The 16,422-nt window shown below is 38.1% G+C and overlaps 1 protein-coding gene across 3 annotated transcripts in view; it reads right to left on the minus strand.

The window, feature by feature from the left end:
* FSIP2L (fibrous sheath interacting protein 2 like) overlaps positions 1–16,422 on the minus strand; it is a 71,313-nt gene that overhangs the window by 27,635 nt on the left and 27,256 nt on the right. For 2 of the 3 annotated variants that reach the window (XM_085006513.1, XM_085006512.1), the window contains exons 14-16: positions 16,008–16,047; positions 13,762–13,795; positions 792–9,522 (exon numbers count right to left, since the gene is read on the minus strand). In XM_085006513.1, coding sequence (XP_084862639.1) covers positions 792–9,522; positions 13,762–13,795; positions 16,008–16,047 — 8,805 coding nt within the window. The remainder of the gene's footprint in view (positions 1–791; positions 9,523–13,761; positions 13,796–16,007; positions 16,048–16,422) is intronic. The other variant, XM_085006514.1, reaches the window with a different exon arrangement.

Here is a 16,422-nt window from a genome sequence, read left to right on the forward strand (position 1 = left end):
CTGCAACTGCTGGCCTACACCACAGCCACAGCAATGTGGGATCTGAGCCGCCTCTGTGACCTACATCACAGCTCACGGCAATGCCAGATCCCCGACCCACTGAGCAAGGCCAGGGATCGAACCTGCATCCTCATGGATACTAGGTGGATTTATTTCCACTGTGCCACAGCAGGAACTCCGTAAGCATGGGTTTAGAGTATTATACCTAAAAAGAATTTAAGTCAGAACACTGGAACATGAACCGAACAAGAAGTTTAACGGCACTGTTGTTATTAACTCTATCATCAATAACTGCAAAGATTATAACTGTAAACCTCAAAAAGAAATCGGATCATTATAGTCAATTAACTATGCATGAGGTCTGACTATAATGTAAGAAGTCTTTTTAAAAATAACTTTTAAAAAACCCTCTTGGAACTTCTGTTTGGGAATTGCCTTTAGAACAGCTGTATATCACAAGCAAGACATCATTTCATAGTCATACCTCATGCCCAACTGAAATATCCCACTTTAAATTATGCCCATTTAATCTCATCTGTAGATAGGGAAAACTGAAGAACACTCCTCCATATGAAAATTATGTAAATGCATAACATTTTTTCTTTTAGCATACTGACCAGTTGAAAAATACACAAGTAGATAAACAGCCACTTCAAATGGGAGGCTGTTTTCAGAGAAGCAGTGAATGCAGCTTCTTGCATGTGAGGGTTAAAAACAAAAATCTTAAAAATTATCACTGACTTTTTCCCTCTCAAATGATGCCAACTCTTTATAAATCATCCCTCACTCACCTCTGATTTCAAAGTTCTTGAAATGTGTGACCACAGATGTAGTAACATATCTTGCTACTAGATGGATTTCATGTGGTCCCAGTTCCTGATCGGCAAAAGCAATGACCTCAGCCTCTTCGAGGGTTGCTGCTTTCTCTAACTTCGGGTACTTATTTTTCCACTTTTCCAGTAAAGTGGAATCTTCTCCATTTGCCACAAGGCTTTTGTTTTCTTCTTTGGTTTCATAGCTGTTTCTTTTTTCCCATATTTTAAGCAAGCTTTTCTCGGCCTTCTGTTCTTCTATAGAGAAAAGCCTTTCCTTTGATATAAAAAACGGCTTCATAGTTTCTGTACTTTCATTAGTGTGTGTGGTTTGACTTGGAAGGCCATAACTCAACAGTATGGTATTGACAATGTTTTCTGCAGCCAAACATATTTTGAGTGGAGAAATGGTTGTCTGTATTTGGTTTGGCTTAACAACTGGTTTAGGGGACTTGTAGTGAAGCACTCTGTGATTTTTGCCTTCTTCCATTTCTCTGAAGGACATGGGGTGCTCTAGGGATGATTGTGCAGAGTCACTGGATTTCTGAGATGGTTTTTGTAAGACAGTGCCTTCTGGGAGAGAGTATTTTCCTTTCACAGAGTGTCTGACATACGTAGGTGTATTTGAGGAAGGCTTGTCCTTTATTTTCATATCTTCCTCTGAATAAAACAACAAGCCAGGGATTTGTGGAGGATCATCGCAGCAGCTAACTCTCACTGACTTTGAAGTGGACATTCCCATTCCAGTTGCAAATCTGGACCAATTAACAATGCAGGCATTTTCAGCTCCTTGAAGGGGATTTTCCTTTGGATGGCTTTTGATCATCAACTCATAGAAATCAGTGCACTGGTCCACCAGTGTGCTGATGATCTGACTTGCTCCAATGTTTTCTTCAAATAGGCATTTTTCTTTGTCTAGTTTGTTCTTAATTACACCAAGCATGTCGTTGACAGTATTAACAGTATAAGTAAGCAATTCTGAATGGAATGAGTGAAGCTTTCGAAGGATATTCTGTATGTTTTCCTGGGAAATCGTACTTGATTTAGATTCATCAGGAAATTTATTCAGTGTTTGTAACTTGGGCAATATCGTTTTTTTTAATGATTTCTGTTGCACAGCAAAAAAGTTTTTGATAGGTGTTCTCACAATTTCAGAAAAAGCATAAGTAGAGACATGTTTAAACTGTAAGTCTGTAAATGACTCTAAGGTGTTCAGAACCCCTTCCAAAATTTCTTGAGCGATTCGGTGGCCAGAGCTCCCCAAGTTGTTGTATTTCAACTTTGCATTATAAGCTGGTATATCGTTGAGGCTGTTTGTTCTTAAGGAAGAACATATACTTCCAGCAGTAGTTTCTTTCTTGCTTTCTAGGGTCTCTTTACTATATGCTGTGAACATCTGAGTCAAGAAGTTCAACTCTAATTTTTCAAATAGTTTTTCAACAATTTCCTGGCCAAATATATTAATTTGTGATTGGGAACCCTCAGCTCTAGAAGCATGCCTTTTAAAATTAATGTGTCTGCTTTCACAAGCCTCAAGAAGTGACAAATTTAAAAGTGAAACAGATTGTTCTAATTCTTTTGCTTTCATTGAAATTTCATTCAAAACAGTCTCAGCTATCATCAGTAGCTTATGTTTTTCATTATCCATGTCACCTGACTCTGTTTGCCATTTATCAAATATTTCTTTAAACATAGCTTCTTTAGGAAAGGTTTTTTCTATTTGTGAAGAAACACTCTTCAAAGGGAAATGGGCTTTTGGATTCGCAAGAGAGATCGCACTAGAATACCCCTGTGAAAGTTTGAGATCCTCTGAGTATGAGCCTTCGGCTGGATCAGCCAAATTGTTCTTTGTAGCATATAATTCTTGCAAAACTGCTTTAACAATTGCACTTGCTGTCTCAATTTGATCAGAAGGGAAAGTGTTTACATTTAACATTACTCTGTTTTGCTTCACCTCTTGACATTCATTCACAATTGTTTCCAGAATTTTACTTACTATATTCTTGGCATGCATTTTTAGCTCCTCAGTGGGAAGTTTTGCTCTCACTAAGAGATTTTTGGCATCCCCTATTGATAGCAGGTATGGTGGCCCAGTGGCAGTCTTGGACTGGCTGCCTCTTAAAGTCTTCTCTCTAGGACTTGGCTTGGTTTTGTTTTTGACTTTAGCTCCACTGGGTCCCAGCTGTGGTTTTGTTCCAAATTTAGCTGGAAAGGTAACTTGTGATTTTGTTTTAAAATTTGCTTTAAAACTTGCCTCAGGGCTACCCTTGGGGCTAGCATTAGAACTGCATGGCCCCAGATATCGAATTTTATCAGATTGACCTTTAAGGGATGAACGCTCTTCTAGATTCAGCAAAGCAAAATCTGTGATCTTGTTGAGAACTTTTTGGGCCAATTCCTCACCCACTCTCAATGGAGAAAATTGTAATAAGGTGTTTTCCAGTGAGGTGACACTTCCAACGCCTGTGTGAGGTTGAACTTGTGGTATCACAGGTTCAGGGGGAACACTTCTTTTTTCTGCTTGTTTCAATTCCCAGAAGCATGATGGATTCATCAGTAACTCTTCAATGCTAGATGCTTCCAATCCTCCCCTGGTTTCACTGTTTTTATATAAAGATGCCATTATTATTGAGAGCATTTTTCTGAACACACTTTCGACTATGTCATTTGCAACACTGCTTATATGTGATTGGAAGGATTTTTTTTGTATTGATGTTTTAATTTTAGAATCAGATGTAAAATGGGGGAGTTCATTAAATGGAGGCCAATGGTCTATGTCTTCCATAACCTTTTGGTATACCTTCTTTAAAATTTCCTTAATTGCACTTAACAAAGTTTTGTTTTCCTGTCCATATTCTCCATTTCTAAATATTTCTTTGAAAATCCTTCTCTGATTTTCTGCTTCTGATATTTGGTTTTCATCTGAGTTTTCTGAAAAGAGAGACAGTTCAGTGTTGTCTTCCGGCTTTCTTTGACCTGGCAGCATTTCATTTTGTACAGTTGCTTGTGTAAAAAGACTAGGGTCCTGCTTTGAGTAAAAACCACTTGCCTTTAAAGATGTTTTATCATGTAAACTCTTTAAGAGGTTGCTGACAGTTTCACTTGCCATGATGTTTTTTTGGACTGAAGTATCATTTTGATATGTATATATATTTTGGATTTCTAGGTCTATGTCATTTTTTATAAGTGTCAAGATGGTACTGGCAATTATGTCAGCATATTCCTTAAGACTAGCTTGTGATATATGAATCGCAGGTTCATGTTTTTCTCTGTAATTGGCAAATGTGTAATGTGTGACCTCTTGACTGCGAATGGTTTTAGCTGTTGATATTTTCAGGATATTCACATCTAATGGCATTTGGTTTGATTCAAGAAATATGCTGTCGTCTTGTTTATAATTTGTAAATTCTGGGCCAACATATGTTTTTTCTCTCATCTCAGTATCAAAAATAGGTAGCGAATTTATTCTTTCTGTAGCAAAAGAGTTTAATCTATTCAAAATAGTTTTAGTAATGAAGTGAGCATTTTCCTTACATGGGTCAGGAGCAGATTTCTTGGCGGTTGTCTGATTATCATCAGAATAAGCTGATTTCAGCTGTATATCGCTTTCCTTTCTTGCAAGCAGAAATCTCTCCCTTGTCCCTTCATTCACTGAATCTGTAACAGGAGATTGTTGATGCTCTGCTTTGGGAAATGAGTCGGAGAATCTTAGGGACAACCTTGGAGAAGTAGAAGCCTTTGCATTTGTGCCAAGCATGATAGCAGAAGTGAGATTGTGAAGAACAATATCCACCATATCATTGGAAATCATAGCAACACACTCTTTAGGAACTAGAAGTCTTAGAATAGCCTTATTTGCATACTCAGGGTCCATTTCAGAGTTTGCTTCTAAATGTCTTCCACTTAAATTACATTTAAGAGACGATACAGCAAGTGGGAGATTATTCTCATCTATTGCTTCCTCACAGATGTCAATTAAGATATCTTCAATGGTATCTAGTATTTGAAATTGAAGTTTTTTTCGATAATCAATTTTACTCAACAGTTTTTCAACAATATCTTCTGACCGACCTGGATCAGTCTCTCTGTCAAATATATTTTTTTCATATTTGCCTTTAGTAGATATAATATCTAACATTGTATTAACAATCTGACTTGGAATACTTTCAGAAACCACATTATGAGTTAAGAATGGACTTATTTCTTTATCTAACTTTTGTTTGATTCCTTGTAAAATTTGTCTAGCCACTTCTGTTGCATATCTATTTAATTTAGAGGCACTCAGTTGACATATTGAGGTAGTCTTTCCCAATTTATTATGATCCACTAAGCAACAGGAGAACTGGTCATCAGAATATGAATCTTTGGTTAATAACCATGGTTGGCTTAAAGCAGTCTCATCCTGCTGTAAAGGTAAAACCATTGGGACTGTTAAACTGATATGAGGATAAAAGAGAGCTTTTACTTTGGATTTAGCAAATGTTTCTAAATTTTTTAATACTGACTGTATAATATCTTCAAGTACATTTGTTTTTGTCAGTTTATCAATATTGAACATGGACTGAGGTGTGCATGGATTTCTGTCCAGTGCGGCAGAACAAATAGGGGCCTTTCCTCCACTGGTATGTTCAGGAAAGGAGATATTTGCTGGAAAGGTGAGAGCATTATACCTATTTTCCTTTTCATTTCTATCTGTCACGGCAGCAGAGTAAAGTTTTTGAAATATGGTTCTAACAACATTATCTGCAACAAAGGTTACATCTGCTTCAGACACTAAAGGGCCCATTGTCTTATCCAGGGACTTAGTAGCTGTTTGAGCAATTGGCTCATCACCAGCATGAGAAATGTCACATAAATGGGACTGGGGAAGAGGAAGCACATTTAGTTGATCAATTAAGTGACTCTGAAAAATTTCATTCAAAATATTTCTTATAATGGGCACAACTGGGGACTTTTGTGGCTCTTTGAGTTCTACTTCAAATTTCTTTAATGTTCTTTCTAGTTCCCTTTGATTAAGAAAATCTGATTTGGTTTCTTCTTCTGTTGGGCTTTGCTCTGCAGCACATTCTTTCCCTGTATCTGCAGGATCTTCCAGATGTGACTCTGGGTCTGCTCCCCCAGGAAGAAAATTTCCATAGATTGGCCTGTATCTATACTTCTCAATGCCTCTCTCTTCTGGTTCAATTTCATTAAACATATCTGGAGAAATCACATCTAAAATGAAATTGACTAGATTCTTAAGCATTTGTTTCTCTTGTAGTGGCTTGCTTATACATGTTTCCAAATCTGACAAGCTTGGATTTAGTTCAGTTTGAATAGCTTTCAGAATAGTACTTGACACTTTCTTTGCATACGTGTATAAAGTCGACTGCAATCGTTTTTCATGTGTGTTAGCACAAATGTTGGCGTTTTCACTTTCCCAGTATGTCATGTTGTTCTTTTTATTTCCACTGATTATAGTGCACAGGGTTTCTAAATTTCTATTGGCAAATCCTTCCAATTTAGCAAAAACCATTTTAAGGATATCTGAAGCCATGGTTTTCAGTTTATTTGGATGCTTTTCTTGTGTGATTCTTGTTTTTGGGGCACCAGTTTCCCCCTTGTTGTTAGTCGCCTCTTGGCTACCTGGCCAGGTCACATTGGACACCATGCTGGAGATTATGTCAGAGCATCTGCTCATCTCCTCAAGAAGCAAAGCAAATGACACACTGTCAGTGTCAATATACTCTGATATAGCTTTACATTCTGGATTTTTGAAAATGCAATCTATCTCAACACCACATAGTTTTGTAATGATGCCTTCTAGAATTGTCTGAGAAATAAGCTTAATATTGGACTGCAGTGTACTGGTTGTTCTCAAATCCTCATTGATCCACTCTGCATTATGCTCTTCAGATAGGGGAGAATGTAGATGGTCTCCTAAGAGCTTGTATAACATGTCATATAAGGCATCTCCAATCCTATCTAATACTTGCAAGCTGGAACATTTGTGAACGTCCTCCTGCAGGTGAGGACAATGAGAAGGCAAAGGTTTCTGTTGATCAATGCCAGAAGTTCTGTATGAGATTTTAGACCTTAGCTTATCTGCAGGGGGTAAAATATTGCTTTTATATGTGTTTCCACTTAACACCTCACAAATGCAAGTTGCCAATGAACTTGTCATAATGTCATTATTTAGTTTTGTGACTACAGAGTCTAACTCCTTTTCAGTGTCAGCAAAAAATCCTGTATCTCTAAAGTTCTTAGGAGAGCCACTCTTCTTAAGATTTAGATTTTTCTTATTGTATTGTAGTTCTTTCTGGATAGCATCCAAAACAATTTTTACCACTTTAATTGCATAAGAACTAAGGTGAGATTGAAAGGATTTCTTGTCTGGTGCACGCCTTGAATGGGCAGCATGGCTCTGTGATTTGAAGCAGTTTTGTAATTTTGGACAAATAAATGAGTTCAACATCTTAAAAATTGTGTGAATGATCTTATCATTAATGTGATCCAGGGGTTCAGATGTTGATGCACTTGCTTCAGGTTCTAACCAAGGATGTTTTGTAGGATCTACACCAAGTGCAGATAAAAATTTCACCTTCCTTCCACTATCAAACCATGTTTCTAATGGCTCTTTATTTGGTACATCAGCATTATCTGGAGAAGTTTGATGTACTGATACAGAATGTTCGACAATGTGAGCAGAAGCTATGTTAAGTATTTTTAATATAGCATCCACAATTTCTTGAGCTACTGTACGGATTTCTGACACAGAGAACATCTGGTCCATCCGTTCTTGATGTGACAGACCTTGTGGTTTTTCTGAGCTAAGAAGTGAAGCCTCTCTATAATTTTTATAATCTAAGTGATCAGAGGGCCCAGAAGAGAGATCTTTGAGTGTCTGTTCTATAATACTTGTAACTATATTTTCTGAGGCTTTTTGTATTTGATGCATTTCATCTTGGCTGAAAACTAAAATGTCTTTATTCAAACCTGCCTTATCCTTTAAAATGTCCTCATTATTAAAAGCTGGAAGGTCAGTATTTAATCCCCAATCATGAAATGCTACTTTGTCTTGATAAGCAGGCTTTGTAGGTAAGTTCATATTTCTTTTGTATTTAAAAGCAGCATTTTCCTTTGTTAACCAGTGATCAGGAACCTGTTCTTGTAATTTTGCTTTTTCATCTTTGATAGATGAAATCAGTACACTCTCTATAATTCTGTCTACTTCTTCATTTTCGTCTTCAGAATAAAGGACCATGCCAGGAACATTAATAGGTGGAAATAGGTGCCCATACCGAGGACCATTGGCTATTCCAGTGCAGCTGAGTCTGTTCTTTTCTTCAGTGCCAGAAGGACTGCTCACTCTGGCATGCCCACTCTTCTGAACATCTGTTTTCACTGGTTTCTGATGTAGTTGAGCCAAGATATCATCAAGTAGCTGAAGGATGATCACTGCTTCTTCAGTTGCAATGAGCCTTTTACTATTAAGTCCAATTTGTATATAACCTAGTATAGTGCTAATTGCTTTCTCTATATAACCGACCAGAGAGGGCTGGGAAAAAATATTTGACACTAAATTTTGTATTTCTTCTTTGGCAATTAAATTGGGAGCACCAGGGTCAGCACTGGATTTCCTTTTGCTGGCTCTTTGAAGAGACATAAATGTTGGATCTTTCCTGTGTTGCTCATAAACTGGTTCAGTTGTGATTTCAAGATGAGCAAGTTCACTTTGCTTAGAAGATGTAAGAGCTGTCAGCTTTTCGAAGATCACATGAACTATATCCTCTGCAATATCATTCATGTTCTCTAATACATAAGGCAGTGAAGCTTTTGACGTTTTTTCTTTTGGAGGAATGAAATGTTCTCCACTGACTAAGTTTGATTTAAAGCGAACTGACAGATTTTCCTGTGAAAATTCCTCAGTACATTTTTTCTCAACCGCAGACTGTATCTTCTCAAGCACATTTTCTATAATTTCAGCAGCTGCTGAGGAGATATCAACATTGGAGAGCAAGTCTCCTTTGTCAGTGTCAGTTTGATCAGCCAAAGCTTTGGCCGTAACAGAGGAAAGGGTGGGGATGGTCTGCTTTAATTCAGACACCATCTCATGATAAATGTTTCCTAAAATCAACTCAGTTTCCTCTTTTAGGTGACATTTAAAATCAGCAAAAAGATTATTTAACTCCTGCATCTCATTTACAGCTTTTGCTTTTTCTTCAGAAGACAGTAGGCATTCCAAGCCATCTGTTTCAGTGGTAGCATCTTTACATTTCTCTGTGCCTGTTTCAATTGGTGCAACAGGGTTACTATTGGATTTACAGGTTTTCGGCTTGGGAGATTTAGAGGTCATCTTATATTTAGGTTTGGAGGTTTTAGGTTTCTTTTCTAAGTGTACTTTCTTGTAGGTTTTCCCCACATCTGTCCTTTCTTTATGGGCAGAAGATGATTTTAAAGGTGCCACTGGTTGCCCTATTGACTTGTCAGCTGCCTCTACATGGGGCTCTGCCTGAACCATCTTACTTGTTTCATATAGAAATGTTTCACAGCATGTGCTACAGCAATTTGAACTATCAGAAGACAAGGTGGAATCATCAGGCATTGGGTATGTCATATTTCGAAACCTTTCTTCATATTTTGTGATGGCTGGGTATAATACACTGGTCACTGCAGCCACAACCCAGGTCATTATATTTTGAATTATGTTGTTCAGTTCTTCAGAAGTTACCTGGAAAGGAGGCGAGCAGGTATATAATGGAAATCACAGACGTATTTACTCAATTTTAAGCACAAGGACTAACCTTTAATCCTTATATCAAACAATGCATAGCTAGAATCCAGCCATGGTGTATAGAGAAGACATAAGAAATCTATTTAGAAGACCAGATTAATTTCAAGTTGGTTTATTTGTCTATGGCTGTGATTTTGTGGGTTTGCTTTTTTTTTTTTTTTTTTTTTTTTTTTTTGGCCATATCCATGGCATACAAAAGTTCCTGGGTGAGAGATCAAACCTGCACCACCACAGCAGTGACAATGCTGGATCCTTAACCACTAGGCTATCAGGAAATTCCTGTGATCTATTTTTTTTAAAAAAGACTTGAATAGACACTTTTCTAAGGAAGATGTACAGATGGCCAACAAGCACATGAAAAAATGCTCTACATCACTGATTATTAGAGAAATGCAAATCAAAACTACCATGAGATACCACCGCACACCAGTCAGAATGGCCATCATTAATAAGTCCACAAATAACAAATGCTGGAGGGGGTGTGAAGAAAAGGGAACCCTCCTGCAGCGTTGGTGGGAATGGAAGCTGGTATAACCTCTATGGAGAACAGTATGGAGGTACCTTAGAAAAGTATACACAGAACTACCATATGACCCAGCAATCCCACTCTTGGGCATATATCGGGACAAAACTTTCCTTAAAAAAGACATATGCACCCTCACGTTCATTGCAGCTCTATTCACAATAGCCAAGACAAGGAATCAACCCAAATGTACACTGATAGATGATTGGATCAGGAAGATGTGGTATATATACACAATGAAATACTATTCAGCCATAAAAAAGAATGAAATAGTGCCATCTGCAGCAACATGGATGGAACTAGAGACTCTCATCCTGAGTGAAGTAAGTCAGAGAGAGAGAGACAAATACCATATGATATCACTTATATTTGGAATCTAATATACAGCACAAATGAACCTTTCCACAGAAAATAAAATCATGGACTTGGAGAATAGACTTGTGGTTGCCAAGAGGGAGGGGGAGGGAGTGGGGTGGATGGGGAGCTTGGGGTTAATAGATGTAAACTATTGCCTTTGGAATGGATTAGCAATGGGATGGTGCTGTGTAGCACTGGGAAATATGTCTAGTCACTTATGATGGTGCATGATAATGTGAAAAAATAGAATGTATGTATGTATGTGTAACTGGGTCACCATGCTATACAGTAGGAAAAAAAAATTGTATTGGGGAAATAAAAAAAAAAGATTTCCTTTGATTCTAAATCTCTTGGAACTTTTATTTCCAGTATGTATTGCTGAGGGCAAATGGCTTCCTGGTTAAAAAAAAATAGCCAAGTGGGTGTCTAGGCTCATAGAAAACAAATGCCCCGGCAAGAAGTAAGACTGTGTTTATGACCTAAGCAATATTACTTAAAAATAAAAACCAGATTACCTGTAACAAACCATTTCATGAGACAGATCTGCAGTTAAAACATTTATATGCCTTTGTGGAGATAGCCTCCTTTTAGCTAGGAGACGAGGGTGAAAAATAAAGCCCCACAGTGGAGGAGTCAGCCTGTGGACTCTTTAGCCTGCCTGCCTTTGTCAATTGTATATTCAAATGACTACAGCTACTTGTTAAAACTTAATTGATAGGCAATAACTAGCACTGATGATTTAAGGGAAATGAACAAGCTTAGATCCAACAAAGGATTATCAGTGCAAACTATCCTGGATTGGGAGGCAGAGACAGCTCAAGAAATAAAGGAACACATTAATTTCGGAAAGAAAAAAGGTTGAGCTAGAACTCAGACTCAAAGAGCCAGAAGGCTGAGAAGTAGAAGGAAGTTTAGGTTTCCTTCAATATGAGCTGAAGCAGAAAGCCGGGGACCAGACTTGAATGGCATTTCCTTATGGTTAATTGAGCTCACTGTTACAGCTTAAACTGGACTAGGGCAGATGCAAAGTGCACCTGCCAAACTCTATAACTGTTTATGTACTTCTACTTATTGCAGATATACTTTGGGATCATAAAAATCCTTTTGCCTATAATAATTGTTGTCATCCTCAAGATAGCAAGGCCAGGGAGTTCCCGTTGTGGTGCAGTGGTTAACGAATCCGACTAGGAACCATGAGGTTGCGGGTTCGATCCTTGCCCTTGCTCAGTGGGTTACCGATCCGGCGTTGCCGTGAGCTGTGGTGTAGGTTGCAGACGTGGCTCGGATCCCGCGTTGCTGTGGCTCTGGCGTAGGCCCGTGGCTACAGCTCCGATTGGACCCCTAGCCTGGGAACCTCCATATGCCGTGAGAGCGGCCCAAGAAATGGCAAAAAGACAAAAAAAAAAAAAAAAAGATAGCAAGGCCAAGAGTGTGTACCTTCCATGGGAATTCTACTTCTCAAGGCTATGGCTACAAGTCAGTGGCAGCAAAGGCTGGTTGCCTGGCATTCTAGCTGTGCATTGTTTGATATCCTGGTATTTGGGCACTGGAATCCCTATTATGTGGTTATTGTGTCACAATTATCTCTAAAGTTAGCTCCCAGATTATTCAGGTTTAGGCCAACATTCAAAGAAAAAGTAATACCTTCTTTATGAAGCATATTCTTTTCTGACCCATTAGAGAAGGTTTGAGGGACATTTCAAGGAAAAGCCATTTTATTTGAGTCTCTTAATGCATTTTAAAAATCTTTTTAGGGCCACACCTGTGGCATATGGAGGTTCCCAGGCTAGGGGTCAAATTGGAGCTACAACTTCTGGCCTACGCCACAGCCACAGCAACACCAGATCTTTAACCCACTGAGCAAAGCCAGTGATCAAACCTGCGTCCTCATGGATACTAGTCAGATTTGTTTTCCACTGAGCCATGATGGGAACTCCTTAACTCATTTTTTATTGTGATAAAATACGCATAATGTAAAATATACCATTTTAAAGTATGTAGTTTAGCAACATTAAGTACATTCACAGTGTTGTGCAAACATCACTACTATCCCCTTCTCATAGTGCATCTTTTTCACCTACTGTGCAGACCAGAAAATGGCTACTGAATTTGAAAAACATAGTTTGAAATGATAGCATACAGTTGAAAAACTCTTGTTTTGCATAAACATGTCCTAAATCAAACACTTTAACACTTACACATTAATAAGTTACTTACCTTCTTGGTCTAAATTGGTCAAAATCCATTCCAATACATGTGAGCTAAGAATTTCAATATGTATTATTTTCTTATTACCAGAGATCATGTACAAGCAGACTTGCATTATTACTCTTAGGGTAGCTGAGAAGAAGCATTTCCAACTTTGACATGTAAAATTGGGACATTCGTGAAATTTCGCTCTCTTTCTTTTAGCCACTCCTGCAGCATGTGGAAGTTCCGGGGCCAGGGATCAAACCTATGCCATAGCAGTGACAATACCAGATCCTTAACCACTAGGCCACCAGGGGACTACTTCGTGAAGTTTTTTTAATGAAGTGAAATATGATAAATAGACTTTTGATTTTTCAGCTTATTTTCACTATACTATTAACCAAGAAATATTCCTTTGGTGCCAGCATGTCTCAGTCTTTGTGTTTGCTGCATATTCTATAACTTGGTCAGGTACATGTGTGAAAAGGTGTGTGGATGTGCTACTCTCCTGAACCTCTCTCTTGTTCATGATTCCTTTGTGTAGACCCAGAGGTGGGACTTACCAAGTTCACCCTTTTCTCTTTGTCTGGTCCAAGCTGCAGCTCTCTTGTGACCAGGTCCCTTCTTTTGATAGAATAGCCATCTTAAGATTCCTTTTACTCTCAAAAAATTAAGAGACAGATCTAGGCATCCTGGCTCACCTGACTGAGTGGCAGGATACTCAGCACAGAGCCAGATCTGCAGGAGTCTGCAAAGACATTTCCCTCAATTCCTTCCCATTATGGAGTAGGTTTGTGGTATATGATGCCTTCCCCATGATAGTTAAAGCTCCTAAGCCTCCCCAAATCTACCCTCCTGAGCTCCCTGAGCAAAAGGACAATAACAGTAACTTTGGACCCTTCTTAGCAATAACTCTTTTAGCAATAATTTTGGACCTTTACAAAACTCTTGATTAACTGAGAGTGAAAGTCAAGGAAGAGAAAAGGCAGAGGGAAACTGACTGATATCAACAGATAGCTTTGCTGGTTGTCTGATTCAGAGTTTTCTCTAATAACACATTAGAAAATATCCTTAATTGCTTTATCAGTGAATTTCATTGTACATACTTTTTCTTGACAGTGATTTTGATGGTACTCTTGTCTGAAAAAGTAAAGAGATATTGGTTTTTATTATTTCTGGTTAATAACTTATATAACTTTCCTCCAAATTCCTAATCCTGAATCAGATTACCTACTTCGTGCTTGGGAGTTTTTTTCCCCCCCAGCAATTCAAAAAGAAGAATAAGCTTTGTTTAACTTAATTTTATTTGTTTGTTTATTTTATTAGAGTATAGTTGACTTACAATGGTGTGTTAGTTTCAGGTGTACAGTAAAGTGAATCAGTTATATCCATTCCTTTTCAGATTCTTTTCCCATATGGGTCATTACCCAGTATTGAGTATATTTCCCAGTGCTTTACAGTAGGTCCTTGTTATGTACCTATCTCATATATAGTAGTGTGTATATGTTAATCCCAACATCCTAATTTACCCTTCCTCCCAACCTTTCCCCTTTGGTGACCATGAGTTTGGTTTCGAAATCTTCAAGTCTGTTTCTGTTTTGTGAATAAATTCTTTTGTATCATTTTTAAATTAGATTTCACATATTAATGACCACATTCAAATCCAGGCAGAGTCCCAGAGAGGATAAATCCAAGGAGGAACATGCGGAAACACACATTAATCAAACTGACAAAAATTAAATACAAAGAAAAATATTCAAAGCAACAAGGGAAAATCAACAAATAACATATAAGGGACAACACCAAAGGCTTTGAACCTGTGTTCTTTTCTGATAAGGTAAAGGAATGTGACATGGTTGCAATGGGCAAAGCCATACCAGATGGGGTTGTGGTTATGTTTTCTTGTGCTTTGGCCTGGAATTGCCCTAGGTATAGCTAAAGGTATTTTATTTTATTTAAATTTTTTTATTTTATTATTTTCTTTTTAGGACCACACCTGCAGCATATGGAAGTTCCCAGGCTAGGGGCTGAATCGGAACTGTAGCCACCAGCCTACACCACAGCCACAGCAACACCAGATCTGAGCCATGTCTGTGACGTATGCCACAGCTCATGGCAACACCAGATCCTTAACCCACTGAGCAAGGCCAGGGATCAAACCTGCATCCTCAAAGATACTAGTTGGGTTCTTAACCTGCTGAGCCACAATGGGAACTACATAGCTAAAGGTATTTTAACTCCGTGTATTTGAGAGGAATGGGAGAGAAGCTCTGGGTCATGTGAGGAGTTCTTCATCTTAGCTGATTTGTTAATAAAAGGGTATTCAGAGCATTTGCTATTGAAAATTCTCAAGTGATTCCATAGTTCTGTAGTCTAGTGTGGGAGCGGGGTCAGGAGGAAGAGGGAGGCAGGAATTCACACTCTATAAAACTACACATAATCATTATTCCCTCATCTTTATTTCTTGAAACTATCTTGATATTGAGCTAGTCAGTTTCCTTCCTTCAGCATCCTTGTAGCCTATGAGCACCCAGTAAATCAGACAAACTGACTTCTATCACTCCTAGCTCAAAATCCTTTTCTAAGAAACTTGATCTGAATGTCAGCACCATTCACTACTACATACTACTTCACTTTACCCAACCATTTTCATCAGAGTTTGGGATTTATAAAAACTATCCGATCCTCATTTAGTTTGTTGAGTGTTTAAAAGGTCATGGTGTTGGGCATGTGGGTTCCATATGTATGGAATATTTTCCAAGTCTGAAGGGAACAGGACATCAGCAGAATAGGTGGCCACCAAGGTTTGAGGGCTGGAAGGCTCCCAATACCAAAAAAAAAAAAAAAAAAAAACCCCAAAAAAACCTTCTCCACTGGTCCTTATTTTGCATCATTAAGTATTATTAAGAGACATTACTTCAGATTACAGCACAAATATCCTTGTGGGGTAATGGATTAAGTCATTAGTACTATACAGTAAGCTGATTATCATCATTTAAAAAACCAATAACCTCAAAGCACAAGTAATTCATTTTTGAATGAGGACAGGGGAAAATAATAGATTTAGATTCCAGAAAAAGTAGTGCTACATGAAAGGGGAAGGAAAGTACTCTCTATTAGGGGAGCACAGAACTAAAGTGAGAACAAAGAGAGGAGGAGGTGGAGGAGCACAAGTGACTGACTTTGCCTACTTTACAATTTTAGCTAGTCCTGAGAGGTTGCAAAAGGTGACAGTTTCACTACATACAAGTAAAGCTACAAGAATGGAGGATTCAAGCAGCACTCCTGTATAATTATTCAAATGTTAATTTTAAAAGACATATTAATTTATTAAGTTTTCTTAAATACTTACTGAGTTGGTAAGTCATGAGAAGAGTATTTAAGTCTGTCAACTGTAGGTAGATTTTCAGAGAGAAAAAGAAAATTACTATTTGTTGGTACCCTTCACAGGCTACATGTAAGATAGTAATTAACAGATCTGAATAGGTCTTTTAATCCCTACTGTCACTGCTCTGTTTTAATCCTCTAGGGACTACCAGGGAAGTATAAAATATACCTTAAGATTTGGGGTGATTGCCTATCTCGCCAACCTCATTTCTGGTCACTCTTCTACAAATACTCTACTGAACATGCAATTCCCTTTGCCTCTGTCCACACTATTACCTTTGTAACTCTAGTGTTCTTCTTTTGAATTTCTCATCCTTTAGGACTCATTCAACTTGTGTCACCTCCTTCAGAGAGCTTTCCTTGATGTCTGCCTAGGTAGA

The sequence above is a fragment of the Sus scrofa genome, chromosome X (genome assembly GCF_054392235.1).
Source record: "Sus scrofa isolate SSC_HxYL_T2T_F1_AM1 chromosome X, Sscrofa_HxYL_maternal_Yorkshire_Landrace_v2.0, whole genome shotgun sequence".
NCBI classification, from domain to species: domain Eukaryota; kingdom Metazoa; phylum Chordata; class Mammalia; order Artiodactyla; family Suidae; genus Sus; species Sus scrofa.